The 19,605-nt window shown below is 49.0% G+C and overlaps 9 protein-coding genes across 9 annotated transcripts; 6 read left to right on the top strand and 3 right to left on the bottom strand.

Annotated features, from left to right (window-relative positions):
* Positions 1-199: 199 nt before the first annotated feature.
* Positions 200-1,757, bottom strand: HMPREF1120_04334 (salicylate hydroxylase; the record flags this gene model as incomplete). The annotated part of the gene is made up of 6 exons (XM_009158458.1): positions 200-748; positions 796-914; positions 962-998; positions 1,049-1,171; positions 1,217-1,469; positions 1,516-1,757. 6 exons carry the CDS (start codon positions 1,755-1,757, stop codon positions 200-202), a joined length of 1,323 nt encoding a protein of 440 aa, XP_009156706.1.
* Positions 1,758-2,042: 285 nt separating this feature from the next.
* Positions 2,043-4,398, top strand: HMPREF1120_04333 (retrograde regulation protein 2). Its single transcript, XM_009158457.1, has 6 exons — positions 2,043-2,528; positions 2,577-2,693; positions 2,741-2,952; positions 3,000-3,134; positions 3,187-3,421; positions 3,473-4,398. The coding sequence occupies exons 1-6, from the start codon at positions 2,256-2,258 to the stop codon at positions 4,145-4,147; spliced, it is 1,647 nt and encodes a 548-aa protein (XP_009156705.1). The 5' UTR covers positions 2,043-2,255; the 3' UTR covers positions 4,148-4,398.
* Positions 4,399-4,758: 360 nt separating this feature from the next.
* On the top strand, positions 4,759-5,468 carry HMPREF1120_04332 (uncharacterized protein; the record flags this gene model as incomplete). The annotated part of the gene is made up of 2 exons (XM_009158456.1): positions 4,759-5,008; positions 5,080-5,468. 2 exons carry the CDS (start codon positions 4,759-4,761, stop codon positions 5,466-5,468), a joined length of 639 nt encoding a protein of 212 aa, XP_009156704.1.
* Positions 5,469-7,999: 2,531 nt separating this feature from the next.
* Positions 8,000-11,517, bottom strand: HMPREF1120_04330 (uncharacterized protein). Its single transcript, XM_009158454.1, has 2 exons — positions 11,334-11,517; positions 8,000-11,278 (listed from the first exon to the last, which is right to left on the bottom strand). The coding sequence occupies exons 1-2, from the start codon at positions 11,381-11,383 to the stop codon at positions 10,774-10,776; spliced, it is 555 nt and encodes a 184-aa protein (XP_009156702.1). The 5' UTR covers positions 11,384-11,517; the 3' UTR covers positions 8,000-10,773.
* Positions 8,232-10,669, top strand: HMPREF1120_04331 (uncharacterized protein). The gene has a single exon (XM_009158455.1). The coding sequence runs from the start codon at positions 8,408-8,410 to the stop codon at positions 9,086-9,088; it is 681 nt and encodes a 226-aa protein (XP_009156703.1). The 5' UTR covers positions 8,232-8,407; the 3' UTR covers positions 9,089-10,669.
* A 130-nt stretch (positions 11,518-11,647) lies between the features above and the next one.
* HMPREF1120_04329 (ATP-dependent DNA helicase 2 subunit 2) lies at positions 11,648-13,962 on the top strand. Its single transcript, XM_009158453.1, has one exon. It carries the CDS (start codon positions 11,795-11,797, stop codon positions 13,886-13,888), a length of 2,094 nt encoding a protein of 697 aa, XP_009156701.1. The 5' UTR covers positions 11,648-11,794; the 3' UTR covers positions 13,889-13,962.
* On the bottom strand, positions 13,523-15,417 carry HMPREF1120_04328 (uncharacterized protein). The gene has a single exon (XM_009158452.1). It carries the CDS (start codon positions 15,049-15,051, stop codon positions 13,963-13,965), a length of 1,089 nt encoding a protein of 362 aa, XP_009156700.1. The 5' UTR covers positions 15,052-15,417; the 3' UTR covers positions 13,523-13,962.
* Positions 15,418-15,504: 87 nt separating this feature from the next.
* HMPREF1120_04327 (uncharacterized protein) lies at positions 15,505-17,417 on the top strand (the record flags this gene model as incomplete). The annotated part of the gene is made up of 2 exons (XM_009158451.1): positions 15,505-15,902; positions 15,956-17,417. The coding sequence occupies 2 exons, from the start codon at positions 15,505-15,507 to the stop codon at positions 17,415-17,417; spliced, it is 1,860 nt and encodes a 619-aa protein (XP_009156699.1).
* A 331-nt stretch (positions 17,418-17,748) lies between these two features.
* Positions 17,749-19,458, top strand: HMPREF1120_04326 (aspartyl-tRNA synthetase; the record flags this gene model as incomplete). Its single annotated transcript, XM_009158450.1, has 2 exons — positions 17,749-18,729; positions 18,784-19,458. 2 exons carry the CDS (start codon positions 17,749-17,751, stop codon positions 19,456-19,458), a joined length of 1,656 nt encoding a protein of 551 aa, XP_009156698.1.
* Positions 19,459-19,605: the final 147 nt, after the last annotated feature.

The following is a 19,605-nucleotide window of genomic DNA, read 5'->3' as shown; positions in this document are numbered from 1 at the left end:
CAGATGTCCCGGTAATGGTGCAATTGCAGTCTAAGCCTTATCAGAGACAGAAGCATGGTAATGTGGAGAATTCGACAGGTCAGGGACCAAGAGGGCCCACAAAAACAACCGATCACGACATTTAGTCCACCCTTAACATCACTCTTTCTCAGCACTCCTATCGAGCCATGTCTGATTCTGCTGATACCAAGGTCTACCTCTAGAGCCTTGCTTGTTGCAAGTCCGATGCGCCATGATTCTGTCGTGACAGAAGCCGGTCGGCAGCTACCGCCTCTCTGAACGCCCTCTCCGCGTCATGCTCGTTGAGCCATACAGGATCCGGGCGATCTGCAACACGTTTCCTAAAGTCTGAATCAGACTCCGTGATCCCAGCCAGCTTATTGTCAAATCGTTTCCGCGCTTTGGCTCGGCTGTCGTGCACATGTGTAAGCACTTTTGCCGTATGTGGTCGTCTTAATCTTTCATATCGGTCAAATGCGCGACCGATGCGTTCAGGATCGACTGCCGGCCCTTCAAACACTTGACTAGGTGGGAATGCTTCGTTCAACGCTAGAGACAAGGTGTAAGCGTCGTCAATGGCCAACGATGCCCCGGCAGCAAAAGCACCACCATGTGTATGCGCAGCATCTCCTAGCAATGTGACACGATCCTGAAAAGACCATTGATCCAGAGCACTGCCTGCTACATTCGCGTACCGCCGGACCCATGGAACCCTGTCGATGATCTTTGGGATGACCGGATGCCAGTCCTGCGTGCTGATAAGTGGGCTGTTCTTGACCGGACAACAACACCTACCTTGAATCTCTCCTTCAGAATTTCAATGTCTGCTGGCCCGTTCCACACAGGCTCTGAAAACTCGGGGTCCGTCGCTGGGTCAACCATGAACGCGGCTGTGACCGCGAACTGTTCTGATCCTGTTCAAATTCAGTCGTTGCTCTTTCAGACAATTTCATGATCTTACCGATGCGCGTGCCAAAGAAGAATCCTGTTGGCCCCGTCTGTTGTTCTTGGGTCAGTGGCTTGAAGATGTGTTGAGCATGTCACGTACAAAATGTGACGAGTCTTGCGGGATATCCAGGTCTTTCACCAAGTCATAGTCAAATGCAGACCGAAGAACTATATCCCCATTCCATACGAGCTCATGGTTTGGCACGAAATTTCCTCTGATATTCTGCATCTGTTAGCTCAATTCATTCGGCTAGATTCGTACACTTACGGATTTGATACCGTCTGCCCCGATCAAGATATCGACATGGATGGAAGTACCGTCAGCAAACACCACCGTGACTCCTTTGAGTCTGTCGGCTTCAACCTGGATGGCTTTCTTGCCCACATGTATCGATGCCGGCGGAACATGCGCGAGAAGTGCTTTTTGAAGTTTTGCCCTATGCATCCTAGCGAATTGATGTCGCCATTCTGGGACATTGTGATTGTAATCCTGGCTTAGAACTTCACCAGTTTTCCAATGCCTGCATTGTCAGCAGGATAACGGCAGATGATGGCTTCAACACTGACTTGAAGATCATTGGTATGCGGTTTCTGTTTCGCCAACCAACCTCATCCGTAAGGACCTCATGCACACCCAGTTTCTCCAACGTTCTCAGGCCATTGGGTGCGAGGCCTACAACGGCACCGATCTCCTTCAGTTCTGTTGCCCTTTCGTAGACGTTGACATTGAGATTTGGATTGTTTCGAAGGGCCACCGCTAGGGTGAGACCGCCAACACCGGCTCCAATGATTGCAACGTCGACAGGCATGGTGATTACTTTCTTGTGCTCAACAACTCGAAGGAATCCTCCAATGGTCATAGAACTCTCGATGTCGCCGTATAAGTAGGTTTGAGAATACATTTGGATTCCATAGTTGATACAGAATCACGAAATGCCTCGGCGGAAAGTGGTCGAGGTGAGTGGATACGGTTGCGGTCGAAGATGATGGTGGCAAGCCGACTAAATTGCCAGAAACGGTAATCCTCGTCGGACTGCAACTCCGAAGTGTTGTGGAAATCCAGCATACCTAACCTTTATCACGGCATTCGCTTTCTTCGTCCTAACAGTCCAGCCCTACGTGCCTTTTTTTTTCAAAAGTCTCTCTGGAACAAGTTGCTGTCGGCCGCGCAAACGCAAGTTGAAGTCCGGATGGCGACATGTTGGCTTCGACAGCATGGGAATATATATCGACGACATATGACTGTACCAAGTTGACTTGAGTACTGCCACACACACACCACTCTTCCCCTCAGCCAATCTATCGCAATGGGCATCTTCAATCATTGGAATCGTGGGCAAAAGTCCACGGAAAGCTCCGATATCAACTCCGAACATGATGTTGAGGCAATCCCACCAGTTTTCTCGAAGCCGGGAGAACCAAACACCGAGGCCTTGCCAGTTCGATCGCACACAGATGCAGTCGATGATGAACGCGTGAGATTCCTGGACACCTTTACTCCCCAGGAACAAAAAGAGATCATCCGTAAAGTCGACTATCGGTTGTTGGTAACTATAGGAGTCATCTATCTTGTTAAACAGGTGAATTCCCATCGCTGTCGACAAGAGTGCACACTGACAGATCTTTAGATTGATGTCAATAATGCATCCAATGTCAAAGTCCTTGCAGTTGGGAAACCGACCAACATCCTCAAACAACTCGACATGACCGCTGATCAGTACAACTGGGTTCAATCCATCTACTATGTATGTAAAGACCAAAGACATACCGTAGAAAACCTAACAGATTCTAGATCAGTTATATCATTTTCGAACTTCCGAGCAATCTCTTTCTGAAGAAGATGACTCCACGAGTCTTCCAGACGAGAATCTGTGCTGCATGGGGGTTGGTCCTGGCTTGTCACGCTGCCGTCAAGAACAAAGAAGGCCTTTATGCCGCGAGATTCTTTTTGGGCCTTGCAGAGGCAGGACTCTTCCCTTCAATCGTCACTCACCTTTGCAATTGGTAAGACTATGACATCAAATGGTGAAGCCAAACTGACATACTGTTAGGTATCGAAGCGATGAAATGGGAAAGCCGATTATGTGGCTGTTCGGTATCTTCAACCTGGCTGGCATTATTGGATCTTTGCTCGTCTATGGCATTTCGTACCTGGACGGAAAACAAGGGTTGAGTTCATGGCAATGGTGGGTCATTTCACCTGGTACCTCTTTGCAGCTGCTGACATTTTCCCCCCAGGGTATTCCTTATTGAAGGTGTTGCAACCATCGCATTCGCAGGCCTCATCTGGGTGATCTACCCAGACTACCCACAATCCCCCAGGAGCAGAAAGTGGCTCACTCCTCGTGAACAAAAATTCCTCGAGATGAGACTTACCGAAAACGCCCCTCGAACGCAAGATGCATCTTTCTCGTGGCAAGAGATCGTCAACACGGTCAAAGATCCAAGGATCTGGACATTCATGCTAGCACAGGTACGTAAGAGGAAGGAGTCGTGAACAGTCGAACTTACAAGACATGAACAGATCCTCATGAATATCGGCGGGTTCGGCCTCAGTTGGTTTCTTCCAACGATCACCACGGACCTCGGCTTTGCAGGGCTCCCTCGCAATCAGCTGCTAAATATTCCACCAGCGGCTGCCGGAATCATTGCAATCATAATCGTTGCTTGGATCCTGAAGAGAGCATATTTGCCTCGTCCTCTTCTGACAGTGATAATCGTCCTCTGCGAGGTCGGTACCTTTGCCATCTTCCTGGGCAGTCGCCGTCGAGGAGCCATCTACACCGCTTGTGTCCTGGGCACCATGTTCTCAGCTTGTCTTGCCATCCCATTCTGGTCGTGGCGAACCTCCTCTCTCTGCGGGACCACTGGCACCGCGTTCGCCCTGGGACTTCAATCCGGCCTCGGACAATTGGGTGGAGTGATTGGTCCGCAGATATTCCGTCAAAAATACGCTGCGGACGGCTATCGTGTGTCGTATGCGGTATGCACCGGTGCTCTGGCAGGCTGCTTCCTCGCCAATTGTCTTTCTTGGTACCTTACTCGCAACCTGGAATGGGATGTACGGCGTATCCGACGCCAGAGAATCAAGGCAGAGAAGGAGGGTCGGATTTTTACCGAAGATGAAGTCAAGTTCTTCTACGAACGGCAACACTTTACCAAAACTCTGAAGAAGCAAGAGGTGAAGGATGTTATCTGAGGGTTGTATTCCGGATCTTACCGATCGTGAAGCAACGAATCACCAGCGGTCCTTGTCATTATTGGTGGGGCAAGAGCATATGGACTTATATGTTGTCCTTGTGTACTTCATCTCAGACAAAGCAAGATACACAGATGGTTCGATCGTGAATAAATAGCTGTCCGTCTCATAGTAGTTCAAAAGCCAGACCGGCCAAAGTTTGACGCAGATCCGCTCAGAAATCGGTTGAATGTTGAGGAAACAGCCTGGTGAAGCACAATAAAACCATGCGTGACTGCGGCCAGCCTTCTGGTACAGGAGAAGGAGCCCTGCTGATTGGGTTCGATAAGTGAGAGCAAAGAGATGAGACCTTTCAATTCGTCCGGTTGATTGCTAGATCCGAAAGAAACCCAGCAAGAGATGTATGTCTTCATCGGAGGGAGACTGGAAAGACCGCTTTGTCACTGGCTTTCCAGCCTGAATGAACATTGCAATAATGTCAGTACCCTTGTTTGCTAGACCGTGGTGATGGCAACATCTTGCTCCTGCGAAAGTGATATCTCAAGCAGATTCTGGTATAACGACCTTCTGTCATCTGTCAAGTGACATTCCTCATCCAAACACTCTTCAAAATGTCAAGCTCAGCGTTTTCAAGACGTCCCTCGTCGCAAACAGGCTGGCGGCGAGGTGGTGGTGTAGTCTCTGCAGGCAGAAAGGAAACGCCAAATTTTCGCGCACAATCTCCAGCTCGTGGAGAGGTGTTGATGGAGTTGAAGCCAGACGACATCAAAGATGTTAAGAAGAATTCAAAGATCAAGGACTGCAAATATGTTGCTTCGTACAATTGGCTGGATGGGAAAGATCCGAAGATTGCCGTTCCAGGTAAGTTGATCCTGGCGCCATATCACTTTGCCTGCCACCCACGATCAGTAAGCTGAGACGGATTATGCCAGGAACACCGCCGCTGTGGAATCCCCCCGCCATCCCTCGCGAGCTGGAACGCGACTCCGGCGACTTTTTTCGGGACCTTAATGCCGCTCGATATCCATCATGTCCACTCGTCCCAGCAGCCCAAGCTGTACGAGAACTAGCCACGCAATTTCCCACTCAAGATGTGGATGTGTTCACCTGCGCTGATACTCTGTGCAAACTGGCTCGCTTCATCTGCGGGGAAGAACAAACATTCAGAATCATTCTGACAAAAATCGGAAACACCTTGTTCATGATACGCAGAGAAAATTCACCCGATGAGCTGATTCCGGAAGTCAAAGGTTATGGGCGAATGTTATTTCGCCTACCTGGGTTTTTATTTCGCATACTCGCTAAACCCTCAGGAGTTTAGCGTTAACCTACTCGCTCCTGATTAGCCAGTTCGCGTACCCCCTATTTTTATTTCGCATAAAACTTAGCACTCGACTATAATTAGCCGGATCGTTAAGCCGAGCGGCGCTAAGCCTATTCGAGCGTAATATAGCTAGAAATATCAACAAACAAGCCTAGGCCAATTACAGCGCGCTATTTAGGCTATACGAGTTACGCTCGAATTAGAGTCGATTTACGAGCTATTTTTAATATAATAGGGTATAAAAGTAATATTATTATAGCTATATAGTATAGCGGGAGCTACTAAATCCTTAGAGACTCGAGCTTTTCACTATATATCTACCTAGTAAACGAGCTCTTATCTTAAATCGCTATACTAGTCGAAATACACTTATCCTAGGTATCGAATCTCTTCCTCGACCTCTTATCGAGCTAGTTATTACTCTTATTAGTACCGTTATAGAGCCTTCTCTTCCTACGCTAACTATCGAATCTCGTCTTCCTAGAGACGCCGAGCGCTCTTATCGAGGGGGTTATCGCTAGGAGGATCCTAGCGTAGAAGGAGATCGCCTAGTAGGTAGTCGGACGAGATTTAAAGGGTTCCGTAGGTCTAGTTTACGCTCGACGCGTTTAAACTATAATAACTCTCGTTATATAGTATCGTTAAAGCCTCGCGGGCGAGGGATAATAATTAGTAGCTATATTACGTTAGCGAGATTTATATTATCGACGTTTTCTATCCTATTAAGTCGCTAGTAAAGCGCGAAGTAGTCTAGGTTAAGAATTTCGTCCTCTCGTAGTAGTTACGTAATAAGATAAGAATACGGTAGGCCGTAAATACGCGTAAAAGCGCCTATATAGGCTCGGAAGTTTCTAATAGGCGCCGAGGTCGGTAATACCTTATCGACTTCTATTTTAACTATAGTATTACGTACTAGAGATAGAGCGTAAGAGGAGACGTAATTAACGACTTAAGACTATAAACGAGCGCCGAACTAAGGGCGTCGAGTAACTCGATCTATATCTAAGTTATAATGACTTTTAAGATAGCTATCTTGAATCGATCTCTCGAGCGCGTCGATAATACTAGAGATATCGGATTATATCGATTTTAGACGTCGCTTTAGTACGCCGTATATTATCTCGAGACGTAAGGTTATTACGTTACCGAAATATCGAAAATCGTTAGTATAGGCGCGTATAAACTACTTCTCTCGTAAAGCCTAGGTACGTAAGAGGTAAAAAACGAGTAACGGATCTTTAAGCTCGTACTCTCGCTTAAGAGTAACCTAGTTACGAGTAGCGTCTAGAGTTATTCTTATAAATATATAGGCGTACTATATACCCTGAAATTTAAGCTATTTTTCTTATATCCGGTCTCTTTCTACTCTAATTTCGTCGATTATAGTAAAGCGTCTATACCGGCCTCTAAAATATCGCTTTACCTACGTTTAAACTACTCTATTAATATACTAGATATATAGGAAATAACGAGACTAAGGGTAGATCGATTCTAACGTAGAGGCGAGGGCGGAATCGTCGTCGATAATTATAATAGAGGGTCCGTTTTCGATTTCTACGGCTTAATAAATAAGTATTAACTTTTTAAGTATAAATTTAAATAAATCCGTCCCTTTACGCTCGAGAAATATAGCGTCGATAAAAAACGATTTATTATTAGTCGTTACGCTAATAATATTAATAAGCGGTATTCTAAATCGATTAGTTTTATAAGTTACGTCGATTAAGATAATCTTAGAATAACGCCGCCATTAATCGAGCGAGATATAGTAAAATAGAACGAGTCGGCGTAATCTTAATTACTTATCGAAATCGACGTAAGAGACGAATCGATCTCTAACGCTATCGACGAGTACTTAAGTAGATATTCTACCTACGAGACTTATAATATTTAGCTTAAATCTCTCGTTCGCTATATCCTATCGAGTTACTTAAATATCGCTATATTAATAATTTATTATCGATACGATATTCTATATACTAAAACCTTCCTCGAAATACTCTCGAATTAGCCTATTTAGGCCTCTCTAATGCGCCCTTCTTCTTATAGATAGATAAGCCAAGCTTCTATCGGCGAAATAGTTATATACGACCTTTTTAGGCGTAGGCGTTTTAATAAAGTATTCGCCCTTAGTATTCCTTATTATTATAAGTCTAAACTAATACCCTATCGATAGGCTCTCTTTATACCTCTATCGATTTATCGAATCGACCTTATACGAGCTGCGAGTATCGGCCCGATCGTATATAAGGTATATAACTTTAACGTTACCTACGCTATCCTTTTTTCGTATACTAATACGTATACCGTACCCGCGCGAAATAGACTATTTATCGAGCGCCTTAAAATAGTCTTCCTCGTTAAAATAGGTAATAGAAGGAGGAGGATCGAACGTGCGTATATTTTACTAGGGCGTCGATTCGTCCTCGGATTTATCGTTATCGGTCTAGACTTCTATATTATTAAGGTACGAGGTAAGTACCTTATAGTCGGCTTCTAGGTCGTTAGATACGGCCTACGTAGGCGTCTTAAAGATAGGGTATTAATCTATAGTAGTTACAGTAAAAAATTAGTGGTGCCTATATAATTAGACGTTTATAGTTTAGTAACAGGCGGTAATAACATCGAAAGCACTTAACGCGTCTATACGCGCTATTGTGCGAAATAAACACCCAAAAATTACCTGAAATGGCATACCGCTAATCTTACCCTATTACAGTTTGGCGGGTGTGCGAAATAAAAACCCAGGTAGGCGAAATAACGCCAGCCAAGGTTATGGCCATACCTTTCCTAATGCATACACCTTGTGGGAGCAGGACGTCAAGACCTCGGTTTCTCACCAGAGAATCATCCACTACGGCTTCGGTGGGCTGCGTCTTTTGGTCCGTTTCGAGGTTGACGGCTATTATGGCGGGGAAAAAGACTCAGATCCATCGATGACCGGTGCTGACAAACTTCTATCCCAATTAAAGCACAATTTCCTTCATGGTCACATGGCTCCGTTCGGAGAAGACGGACTTCAAATCAGTCGAACAGGTCGCGGCGCAGTCTCCCAAGGGTCCATCTTTGAAATCAAGACACGGAATGCGTTCGACTTCAACACATGGACAACCAAAAAAGTGATTGACACATCCGTGCTCATCCCAAAACTGTACTTTTGCCAGGTATCAACTCTCATGGCAGGCTTTCATACTCGGGGCACTTTCAAAGACATTGATAAAATGGATATGCGTCCAGCGACAGAGCAATGGGAAGCCAACAATGCAGAGAATCTCGGGCGGCTTGCTTCACTTCTTTATAGGCTTGTGGATATAGCAAAGGCATCCCAGACCAGCCTAGAGCTGTGCCGTTCAGACATGGGGCCATTGGAGATCCGGCACGTGACGGGAGAGGTTTGTGACGAAATCCCTGCCAGCCTGCGATCATGGTGGCTTGGGGAAGATAGTCCGCCCATGCAAGAGTCCAATAACAGTGATGATGTCCCGGCAGTCGGACAAGCTGACTATGGTGACGGCCATGAGTCCGACGAGTATGACCATTGTTCGTATAGTGATCATGCTGCCGGTGACAAAGGGAACGATTCCGACGATTCATGGATAGACTTCACCGCCTGTTAGGCGTCAGACTGCGGTTATTGCGGCCACTGTCGATACTAGGTCGGAAGACTCCGGAGGACTTGGTCATGTATCGACGATCTTCCCCTCCTCACTCCCGGCGTTCATGATGCAGTTTCTTGCGAGAGCCCTCCCCGGATGGTGCAGTCGAGAGCGCGCTGTGCCGTCACTTGGGCGGGGCGACCGCCGGCATTTTCATCATTGCCCTCGCTACAGCGGGGGGTTCGTTCGGAAGTTCCCCGTTGCGAAATCATAAAGCATTTGCCGTTGTCAGTTCGTCAGCGGTGGCTTGCATGAGTGCTCCACCTGGTTTCGCCTCTCGCCAGGCGGTAGACGAGCTGAAATTCTAGGCTGAAAGTGCTAATGTTCCAAAACGTCTGAAAAGGCAACCAACCTATGATAGTCCTGTACCTAGGAGGCACGTGTGATGAGCAGACTCGTTGCGTTGCTTGTTGCATAATAAGTGACCACCGTTTTCATGCAATCAGCATAACACTTTTCCATGTATCTGTTTCGTAAGTATTTGTCGATAACACTGCCCCAAGATGGTGAGAGAAGTCAGACATTGGCCGGTAGAAGCAGTATATTACTTTCAAGGTCGATGCCAATGAGGTCCAGAGTGTCTCGGATTGCATACCAATAAGGGTGGAAGGCGCAGGGGGATCCTGCTGACTCTTCGCAATGCGTTCTGATTAATGACAGTGGCCACGCCTATCTGACACTAATCGGTTGGCCAATACCATGGAAGACGGGAGGAGGAAATGATGACCCCTGTGATCTCTTCCACAGTGGCAAACTGACCGACGAATCCAATGCTCTAGTTGTCTGCTCAATGGTAATGTGTCCCTCACTCCGGCCGACGCAGTGAAATAAATCGTCTTCCGTATCTGGTGGGAGTAAATGCGCTTGTTGTTGATTGAATCCGTTAATTGAGGTCGTCCGCAGTGCTCAGGAATTTTCATTCAATGCCGGCTCAACCCCTACAAGGGCCTCCACATTGATCCTCGAAACGGTGATGGAAACACCGCCTAGTCATTTGAAATTCATGCTTCTGGACATCTCGAGGACTGCAGGATGGGGAGCAGGTCCTCGTGGACGATTCTTTTGAGGGATTATGCAAGGATGCGTCGAGTAGGCCGGTGCTTTCCCTTGCCGATGCAGACGACGAGCGAGATCCACGACAAAGGTCATGCCGGAGACAGAGCGAATATCAAGAACATGTCGCCAGAGCACAGCATCTTGGAAGTGACACCGAGAAGATGGAAGAAGTGCTCGGCAAGCCGGGCCTCTCTGACAGGATAAAGCTTGAGCTGCGGAAGTAAATGTGAAATATCCTCTAATCTGACTAAAAGATTTCCTTAGTCGTAGTGTGCAGTGTCGGGAGACATGGCTATTGAGTTAGTTGAAATGATCGTCAGCATGGCAAGATCTGGTTCTTCGGGTATGACATGAAAGGCCAAGTTGATGCCATCTGCGGCGGTCGCTAAACATGGATGAACGTCGTAGTATTGTATTCCAGGATGCATAATGCAAGTGGTCAAAATGACCAAAATCGAGATTTCGTGTTGTTTATCCAATGGTTGGAACATCCAGCTCATGGAAGGCACACTGTGGAGATCCACCTCATTGCTTCAGCACACTCAGGGACCAGAGGGCAAATTCCTCCCTCCAGATATACCGAGCAAAGGCTAAGAGATTCTATCCGCCAAATAGAATCCATACCAGACGGTTGCGGCCCAACCCACCAGGTTCAGGAGTGTCGATATTCCGTGGAGGCGACCAAACTTCTCGTTCAACTTTTGCATCTCCTTACTGTGGGGAGGAGAATCATAACTCTTCTTTCCGTCTCTTGTCTCCTGATGTTTTCTTTCTCGCATGCACTTGGTCGTTTCGGGTCCGACATACGCGGCATTGGCTAACCCGGTCAGGAAGATTGTCACCAACGGTGTCAACACGTGAAGTCTGTTTTGAGGTTCAAGGACGCCAGAAACACTCGATGCCGTCATTCCAATCGCTGTCCGTTCAGCGGGAAATGTCAATGCCAGGATTGCAGGAAGTGCGGTTTGCAGTGAGAAGTATATGGGGAAAATGGCCTGCTGCAGAGTTGCAAATTGTGGTCGGGGAAGAACTCTGAAGGCTATGATGCCGCCGATGAAGGACTGGAAGGTCTCGGCACCCAGGAGGACGCCATAACTGAGAAGCATTAGAGACGAATTATTGTAAGATACTAAGCACTGGCAGTTCCCACCTGATGATGTGATAAGGGGCCGCAGAATACAGAATGGAGGTATCCGGCATGATGGCTGGCTGGCTGGCGAATGCAAGGTGGCAGAAAGAAGGGGTAAAGGATGATACTCTCGTCCGTTCGTTTGTGTTAGTACTGAAGAATGCCCAACGTGATTACTCGAGACCGACTTGAATGCTGTATACTGCAACTGCAGTGCTGCCAGTGGGAAACCCCCGATAATGACGTATTAGAGGCAGTCTGGTCGACGCGTCTGCCGAGGTTACACGTGACAACGCGTCATATTCAAGTTCGCGATGTTGGACGCACTCAGCTCTTCACAACAAGGCAGCCATTCCGTCAAAAGTCCACTGAATCGCATACGCACTGTCAAGATGAACCGCTGACCTCCAGTCTTTCCTTCGTACCGCGACGGCCCCAGGGCTGAATCTAGGTTGATCTCAGCACCGCCGGCTACCACCACAATGGACAAAGAGGCAACTGTTTATGTTATTGACCTGGCAAAGTCCATGGGTGAGAAACATTCTGGCAGGGAAATCAGTGATCTCGACTGGGCTCTCCAATATGTATGGGACAAGATTACAAACACTGTATTCACGGGCCGTAAAACCCTCCAGATCGGTGTGGTTGGACTTGGGACAGATGAGACGTCCAACGACATGATGGATCAAGACGACAGTTACCGCAACATCAGTGTGCTCCAACGCATCTCGCAAATCTTGATGCCGGAGCTCCAAGCGCTACCAGAATTGCTCCGGCCGAGCCACACCGATGACCGGGACGTCGTTTCTGGCATCATCATCGCTGGTGACATGATAATGAAACACTGCAAGAATTTGAAATACAAGAAGAGGATCGTGGTGATAACCAATGCGAACGGCTACATTGACGATGACGATATTGGAAACACGGCCGAGCACTTCAAGAATCACGGTATTGAACTGGTAATCTTGGGGATTGACTTTGACGATCCAGAATACGGTTTCAAAGAAGAGGGTAAACCGCCGCAGAAAATGCATAACGAGCAGACCTTACAAAAACTGGCTGATTTGAGCGGAGGAATCGTCGGAACGATGCAGGAAGCCATTGATGAATTGTCACGGCCTCACATCAAACCGGTCAGACCTACTCCAACATACAAGGGCCTTCTAAAACTCGGCGATCCCGAGAACTACGATACGGCACTGTGCATTGACGTGGAAAGATACTTCAAAACCTCGATCAAAAGGCCGCCCACCGCCAGTGCATATGCGGTTCGTCCGGAAGACCCTTCGGACGAAAACCTGAGCACCGTTCACAACTTGTACAAATACAAGGTGAAAGATGAGGAATCTGGGGGCGGAACAAGAGACGTCGACCGCGAAGAACTCGCAAAAGGCTTTGAGTACGGCCGAACGGCGGTGGCTATCTCAGAATCGGAGCAAAACATCACCAAACTCGAGACTTATTCTGGATATGATATTCTGGGCTTCATTCCCGTGGACAATGTCGAACGCTACATGATGCTCGACAATTCCAGCATGATCGTGGCACAAAAGGGCAACGACAAAGCCGCCATCGCCCTATCTTCACTTGTTCATGCGCTTTACGAAGTCCGGTCTGTCGCTGTGGGTAGGCTGGTGAAAAAGGACATGACAGAACCCATAATCACACTTCTCTCTCCATTTGCCGAACAGGACTTTGAATGCTTGATCGAGAATATCCTCCCATTCGCAGAGGATGTTCGAACTTACCGGTTCCCACCTCTTCACAGAGTTCTGACAGTTTCTGGAAAAGAGATCACTGAACACCGAAACCTGCCGACAGCAGACTTGCTCCAAGGCATGAGTGACTTCGTCGACAGTATGAGTCTAGTTCATAAAGATGACGAAGAAATGTCTATAGACGACACTTTCTCACCAGTTCTCCACACGATTGAAGGTGCAATCAAGCATCGAGCCGTCCATCCCAAGGATCCTCTCCCGGAAAAGTCAGAGATGTTTCTCTCATACTCGAGGCAGCCCGAGCACCTCCAGGCGAAGAGCAAGCATGCGCTTGCCAAGTTGATTGCTGCCGCCGACGTCAAGAAAGTTCCTCCTAGGACAAAAGGCCGGAGAAAGTACCGTGACACCGAGAAACCTCTGTCCGGACTCAATGTCGAAGACCTGTTCCGCAAGGAGGAACGCAATCAGATCTCACCAAACAACGCCATTCCCGAGTTTAAGCAGATGATAGAGTACTCTACCGATATGGATGTGGCCAAGGATGCCGTTAAGCAGATGGGCTCCATCATGGAGGACTGGATTTCGAAGAGTTTTGGCGATGTCAACTATGATCGAGTATTAGAGGGCCTTTCTGTGGTTCGGGAGGAGGTTGTAGGCCTCGAGGAGCCAGGCTTGTACAACGATCTCCTGCGCGGGTTGAAGAAGAAGCTCGTCTCAGGGAAATTGGGTGGTAACCGCACAGATTTGTGGTACCGAATCCGTGTCAGCAAGCTGGGGTTGATTACAGACGACGTCTCTCCCTCTTCAGACGTGAACCGGGCAGATGCCGACACTTTCATGAGCCTCAAGGAGTAAATTCGGACATGTAGACTGACGAGATGAGCAAAGTTAAAGATACCCAATTGACGAATTATGTGATTTCATCCTGACTAAGAAATCTTGCCTATCCGTCTCTTTGCAATGTTGATCTTGCCCTGGACACGATCGACGTCTTCGTCAACCATTCTCAACATCTCATTTTGCACCTCGAGCTCTTGGTTGATAGCAATGCCCAGTTCTTTCTGCCTTTGCACGATCTTGCGCAGTTCTTCTACATCCAGATCTTGTTCGGCCATCTTCTGCTTTTGCAGCTGCAATACGCCTTGATTGTCCAGCTCTCGGGTTTCTGCAGTCTCTTTTCCCAGCACTCGCCCAGTAGCCTTGGGCTTGGTCCCAATAAGATCCCGCGTCTCTTGCATAGATGCAACCGCATTATCTAGCTTTGACTTGGTGGCCATCGCATTCAGGAGATTCTCAAGGCCATCCCGGTCCTTCTTTGCAGATGCTATCAAGTCCTTCCTCCTCCTTATTTCTCCATCACCGAGTCTCTGGACCCCCCATTCGCCATCTGTTGCCTTTTGGATATTGACCAGGCCCTCTTCAAGGGCAGTTATCAACGAACCCGCCTTGACAAGACTACTCTTGGCCGCAGCACTGGCTTCGTGTTGTTTCTGTGCAGTCGAGGCTTGATCGCGGTTCGTCAGGTTCAAGCGGGCGTCTTGTAGATGGGTCTTTAAGTCTCGATAGCAATCCAACCATATAACAGGATCCGTGATAGGAGCGCCGCCACGGGCTGGCCCAGTAATGACCGAATGCAGAGCCCCTGCTTTACTTGATGTCTGACTTGCAAACGAGCTGGGAAGATTGAGGAAGGCCCTCCACACGCTCGTCATGCGCCACCGTGAATCGTCTATCTCATTGATGGTCTTTAGGTACTTTTCCAACTGTTGCCTGCGCTCTTCTGTCAACTGGGGATTGGCGACTGTTTTTGAGAACCAGGACTTCGGGGGAAGGGCGACTGGTGGCGGCTGGCCAACTTGGTCGGTGAGTCCATTGTGTAGAACCACGAAGTCGGAGTATCGTTTCTGGACAGTAAATGAGCGAAGCGGAAGCCGCAATGATATGTTGTAGAGGGTGTACGGTTTTGAGGAGCCTGCGACTGTGGTATTGGGTATGGAGATCTCAATCGGAGGAGCCATGTCGACGTGGCCGGTCAGGATAGCATGGACTTGGACAGGAACATGTTATTGACGAAAAGACAGAGACTGTCGGGGCCAAGCGATTGTTCAGGGTCTTGGAATCGGGCTCGAACAGCCTGTTGACAAGTGTATGGATATTCTCGACTTGGACTTGCAGCGGCCAAACTTGATGTTGAGCGTGTGATTGACTGTAATAAACACAGCGACGGTGACGTCGTGCAGATCAGGGCACTTCAGTCTCACTGCCACTATTTACTCCTGTGATTTATTCGGGTTGTTGCTGCGACGTGGCTGAGGACGCTCCACAATATAAACATTCGATATCGAGAATAGAACAACTGGTGCCTGATCGCGGATACACCGTCCATGAAGTTCGTAATGCCCCTCTCAAACAGTACTTGGACAAGGTCGAAGCCTTTCGACTGATGTGCACTCCTCGACGTCGCCGCCATCATGGCAGCAAAGCCACCGCTGCCGCCGAGGACACCAAGCGCTCCTGACAGTCGTCGAGTATCTCTCAACCCTCAGACTCTGTCCTCCGATCAATATCTGTCTCCTCCGACGCATTCCCCCAGCGGATCACCCTACCTTGGAGGGATTCGTGATCCGCGGAATTCGTCTACTCAATCGCTTGGAGCTGTCAAATCTGCCGACGACCAGCGACGGACCTTGCTCCTTGTCTACATCCATGGCTTTCTGGGCGATGAGACAAGCTTCAAAAGTTTCCCAGCTCATGTGCACGGATTGTTGAGCCCGGCGTTGGCGGCGACCCATGTTGTCTACACCAAAATCTACCCGCGGTACAAGTCTAGAGAGAACATTACTGTGGCCAGAAATGCTCTCAGCAACTGGTCTGTCCGAGGTGTGTGCCAGATCATGCAGCTCTGCAACTAACTTATGCCAGGCTTGTTCCACATGAGTCCGACTCAACTGATATCATTCTGTTGGGACACAGTTTGGGAGGAATCCTCGCGGCGGACTTGATCTTGATGCAATCCAATGAGCGGGAAGGTCTGAGTCTGCAGCACCGCATTCTAGGCCTGATTGCATTCGACACCCCTTTCCTTGGTATGCATCTCGGTGTTGTTGGTACAGGCATTGCTAGCTTGTTCCGGACTCCTCCTCAACTGGAAGAGCCTGCACTGCTTGGTCCTTCTCCGTTCTCAGACTCGTCCTCTGCGCAGCAAGATCCGACATATAACCCTAGGTATACCAACGATGTTCGCTTGGCTAACAGGAAGGGCAAGCTGCAGAGGGCATGGTATTTCTGGAACAAGCATGCTGGCGAGTTGGCAACGGCTACCAAGAAATACGTGTCTTCACATCTCGAGTTCGGTGGCTGCCTTGCGGATTATCCAGGCTTGAAGAAGCGTTATCGCGCCATTCGCGCCCTGGAGGACGTGGTAGACACCACACAACCCCGAGATGCGAATGGCCGATTGATGAGGCGAGTAAGGTTTGTCAATTACTATACTGCAAGCACAGGACGGATAGGGGAGGACCTGAAAGAGTCGCAAGAGCAACCTGAATCAACTGCCTCTGCATCTGAAACTCCACTGGCGACGCCAGCGTTCGCTGGTGATACACAGAGCAATCCTGCAGACATACGAACGACTCCACGGTTGTCACTTGAGGAGTATCGCGAGGATGAGGTTTTGAACAAAGACGTCGTGGAGCTCAGCATTGACGCCACTCCTCCCCAAGACTGTTCTTCCAGTTTTGTCAGCAGGGCTATAGTCACTCCACCCGGCGAGGACCAGGTTATGGACGAACAGGTAGATGCCAACAGTGGCACAGCTGCACAGTCGCTTTTATCCCGCCCATCATCGACTGGTCAGGACGGAAGCGGTCCTCCCGTGACGGCGGAACAGGCTCCAGAGAACCACAAGGCCATCGACCAGATGCTGGATACCGTAGAAACCCACCGGCATAACCAAGACACGCCGCCCTACTGTGGACTCGCGGCAAAGCAGCATGAAGCGGGAGGCACGCAGGCGACTCAGGACCAGCCTCTTCTACAAAGCAAACAGACAACTGGAGATCCGAGATTAGACGTTGATCAGCGTGGAAAGAGCCTAGAGTCTGCGGAAAGCAGCCATTCCAGCAAGGCACAGGCAAATAAGAAAAGGAAAGATCGGAAGTTTTGCGCCCTCCCGACCAAAGACACTCGGACCGGAGAGCGAGATCGAACGTGGATTAGAGTACACATGGAAGGCATTGATGAGGTAGTGGCGCACACTTCCTTATTCAAGATCGGAGAGACGTATGGCAAGCTACTCGGCGACACCGTTGAACGAATTCAAGAGTGGATTGCTGAGGATGCGTCAACACGAATGGTTCTCGCAGAGCTAAGCAACGACAGATGATCATGACAATATAGAGACGAAGCTGTTTGTATAGATTACCAGGACAAACCCAGAACAAAGATATTTCCTGAATACAGGACACGACGTAGCGTCCTCATCATCATGTCGAACCGCAAGGCTGTCCAAGTGTCCGAGTCGTAAGGAACTTGAAATCACAAGCCAAGAATTTATATTGGAGAATCCCCCGCAGCCACTTTTGTAGCGCATTTTTTGCTGAGATTCATGACTCAATCGGTTGATAAACTCAACATCTCTCATTAACTTTTACAGAGGTCGAGAAAAGTCGTCTCTTTTATCCCACCTGACGACTTTCCATCCGCCGCCAGCAACCATGGAATCCTCCCTGCCCACCCACGCCAAGGACAACCCCAATGTCTCCGCCGAAGGAGCACCGTCCAAGAATGCGTTGAAGAAGGCGCAAAAAGAGGCTGAGAAGGCCGCGAAAAAGGCGGCAGCGAAGAAGGCGGATGAAGAGAAGAGAGCGGCTCAACAAGCGCAAGCTGCGGAGGACACGGCCAAAGACAAGTACGGCGAACTACCCAAGGACGAGGCGCCAGTGGAGATTACACATTTGAAAAAGCTCGGGGAGGAACATGTCGACAAAGAGGTGACAGTGATTACGCGGATTCACAACAGTCGAAGTCAGAGCGCAAAGTTGGCCTTCTTGATGCTCCGGCAGCAGGGCAAGACGATCCAGGCCGTGGTGGCAGCCACCAGCGAAGCGGTGTCGAGGCAGATGGTCAAGTGGTCGGTGTCACTCAACGTGAACTCGTTCGTGAGAGTGACGGGTGTGGTCAAAAAGCCAGACCCTCCGGTTGCATCGGCCTCGATCAGCAACCTGGAACTCCATGTCCAGAAAATCTACCTTGTCGCCCGGGCCGCCGAGATGCTTCCGATGCAGGTCAAGGATGCAGAACGTCCACCGCCTGCGACCGCCGAGGAGGGGCAAGTCGATGCCGAGGGAGCTCCTATCGTGACTTTGAAGACTCGGCTGGACAACCGCGTCATTGATTTGCAAACCGAGTGTAACCAGGCCATCTTCACCATTTCGAGCGCTGTGGAGGGGCTCTTTGCCGAATACATGAGGAAGAACGGTTCACGACAATTCAACACACCCAAGCTGTTGGGCGCGGCGACCGAGGGCGGAAGTGGTGTCTTTACGGTGAACAACTACTTTGGCAAGAATGGATTTTTGGCCCAGAGCCCGCAGCTGCACAAGCAGATGCTCATTGCGGGTGACTGCGAAAGTGTGTTTGAGATCGGCCCTGTGTTCCGTGCTGAGAACAGCAACACTCACCGACATTTATGTGAAGTACGTTAACCAAAAACTATGTTCGGAGAGATAACCTGACTGACGTTCCGATAGTTTACTGGACTCGATTTCGAGATGGTCTTCGACCACCACTACCATGAAGTCCTCGAGTTTGCGGAAAAACTGATCGTGTTCATTGTTCAAGAGTTGCAGGCGCGATACAAGGACGAGATTGCCGTGGTGCAGAAATACTTCCCCCGGGCTGGTGATTTCCGGATCAAGGACGGCAAAGCGCTGCGGCTGAAGTACTTTGACGGTATCAAGATACTGCGCGACGCCGGCGTTGACACCACCGAACAGGACAACTATGTGACAGATTTGTCAACCGCACAAGAGAAGAAATTAGGACAGTTGATTCGTGAGAAGTACGACACGGATTTCTACGTTCTCGACGAATTCCCCATGGTGGTACGGCCCTTCTACACCAAGCAGCATCCCACCGACCCGAAACTGTCCAACTCGTACGATTTCTTCATGCGAGGCGAGGAAATCATGTCTGGAGCTCAACGTATCAACGATGCCGACGAGCTGGAAGCCGCCATGAGAAGCAAAGGCCTCGACCCGAATGCCGAAGGGTTCCAGGACTACGTCAATGCCTTCCGACAAGGCTGTCGACCGCACGCAGGCGGTGGCTTGGGTCTGAACCGCATTGTCATGTTTTTTTTGGGCTTGGACAATGTCAGACAAGCGACGCCGTTCCCTCGTGATCCTCAGAGATTGCGGCCTTGAAGAGCAATGCATCTTAGACACGTGTCATACGGCATGGATTCAAATGACGATAGAAAAGATACAAAATTGACCAAAGACTCCAATGAGATTTCCGTGGGTACAGTACCATTGCATAAGCGATCGTTAGGTTAGCTTATCTCATCCGCC

This window comes from Exophiala dermatitidis (genome assembly GCF_000230625.1).
Source record: "Exophiala dermatitidis NIH/UT8656 unplaced genomic scaffold supercont1.3, whole genome shotgun sequence".
Taxonomy (NCBI): domain Eukaryota; kingdom Fungi; phylum Ascomycota; class Eurotiomycetes; order Chaetothyriales; family Herpotrichiellaceae; genus Exophiala; species Exophiala dermatitidis.
The sequence above is the reverse complement of the archived record's forward strand: the minus strand, read 5'-3'. Positions and strand labels throughout refer to the sequence as shown.

Excerpts from the sequence above, each read along its gene's own strand:
- HMPREF1120_04333 (XM_009158457.1), top strand. The coding sequence starts at position 2,256 with ATGGGCATCTTCAATCATTGGAATCGTGGGCAAAAGTCCACGGAAAGC. Across the intron at positions 2,529-2,576 it reads TCATCTATCTTGTTAAACAG|ATTGATGTCAATAATGCATC; the intron begins GTGAATTCCCAT and ends ACAGATCTTTAG. Across the intron at positions 2,953-2,999 it reads GTCACTCACCTTTGCAATTG|GTATCGAAGCGATGAAATGG; the intron begins GTAAGACTATGA and ends ACATACTGTTAG.
- HMPREF1120_04331 (XM_009158455.1), top strand. The coding sequence starts at position 8,408 with ATGACCGGTGCTGACAAACTTCTATCCCAATTAAAGCACAATTTCCTT.
- HMPREF1120_04330 (XM_009158454.1), bottom strand. The coding sequence starts at position 11,383 with ATGCCGGATACCTCCATTCTGTATTCTGCGGCCCCTTATCACATCATC. Across the intron at positions 11,279-11,333 it reads GCCCCTTATCACATCATCAG|TTATGGCGTCCTCCTGGGTG; the intron begins GTGGGAACTGCC and ends AATGCTTCTCAG.
- HMPREF1120_04329 (XM_009158453.1), top strand. The coding sequence starts at position 11,795 with ATGGACAAAGAGGCAACTGTTTATGTTATTGACCTGGCAAAGTCCATG.
- HMPREF1120_04328 (XM_009158452.1), bottom strand. The coding sequence starts at position 15,051 with ATGGCTCCTCCGATTGAGATCTCCATACCCAATACCACAGTCGCAGGC.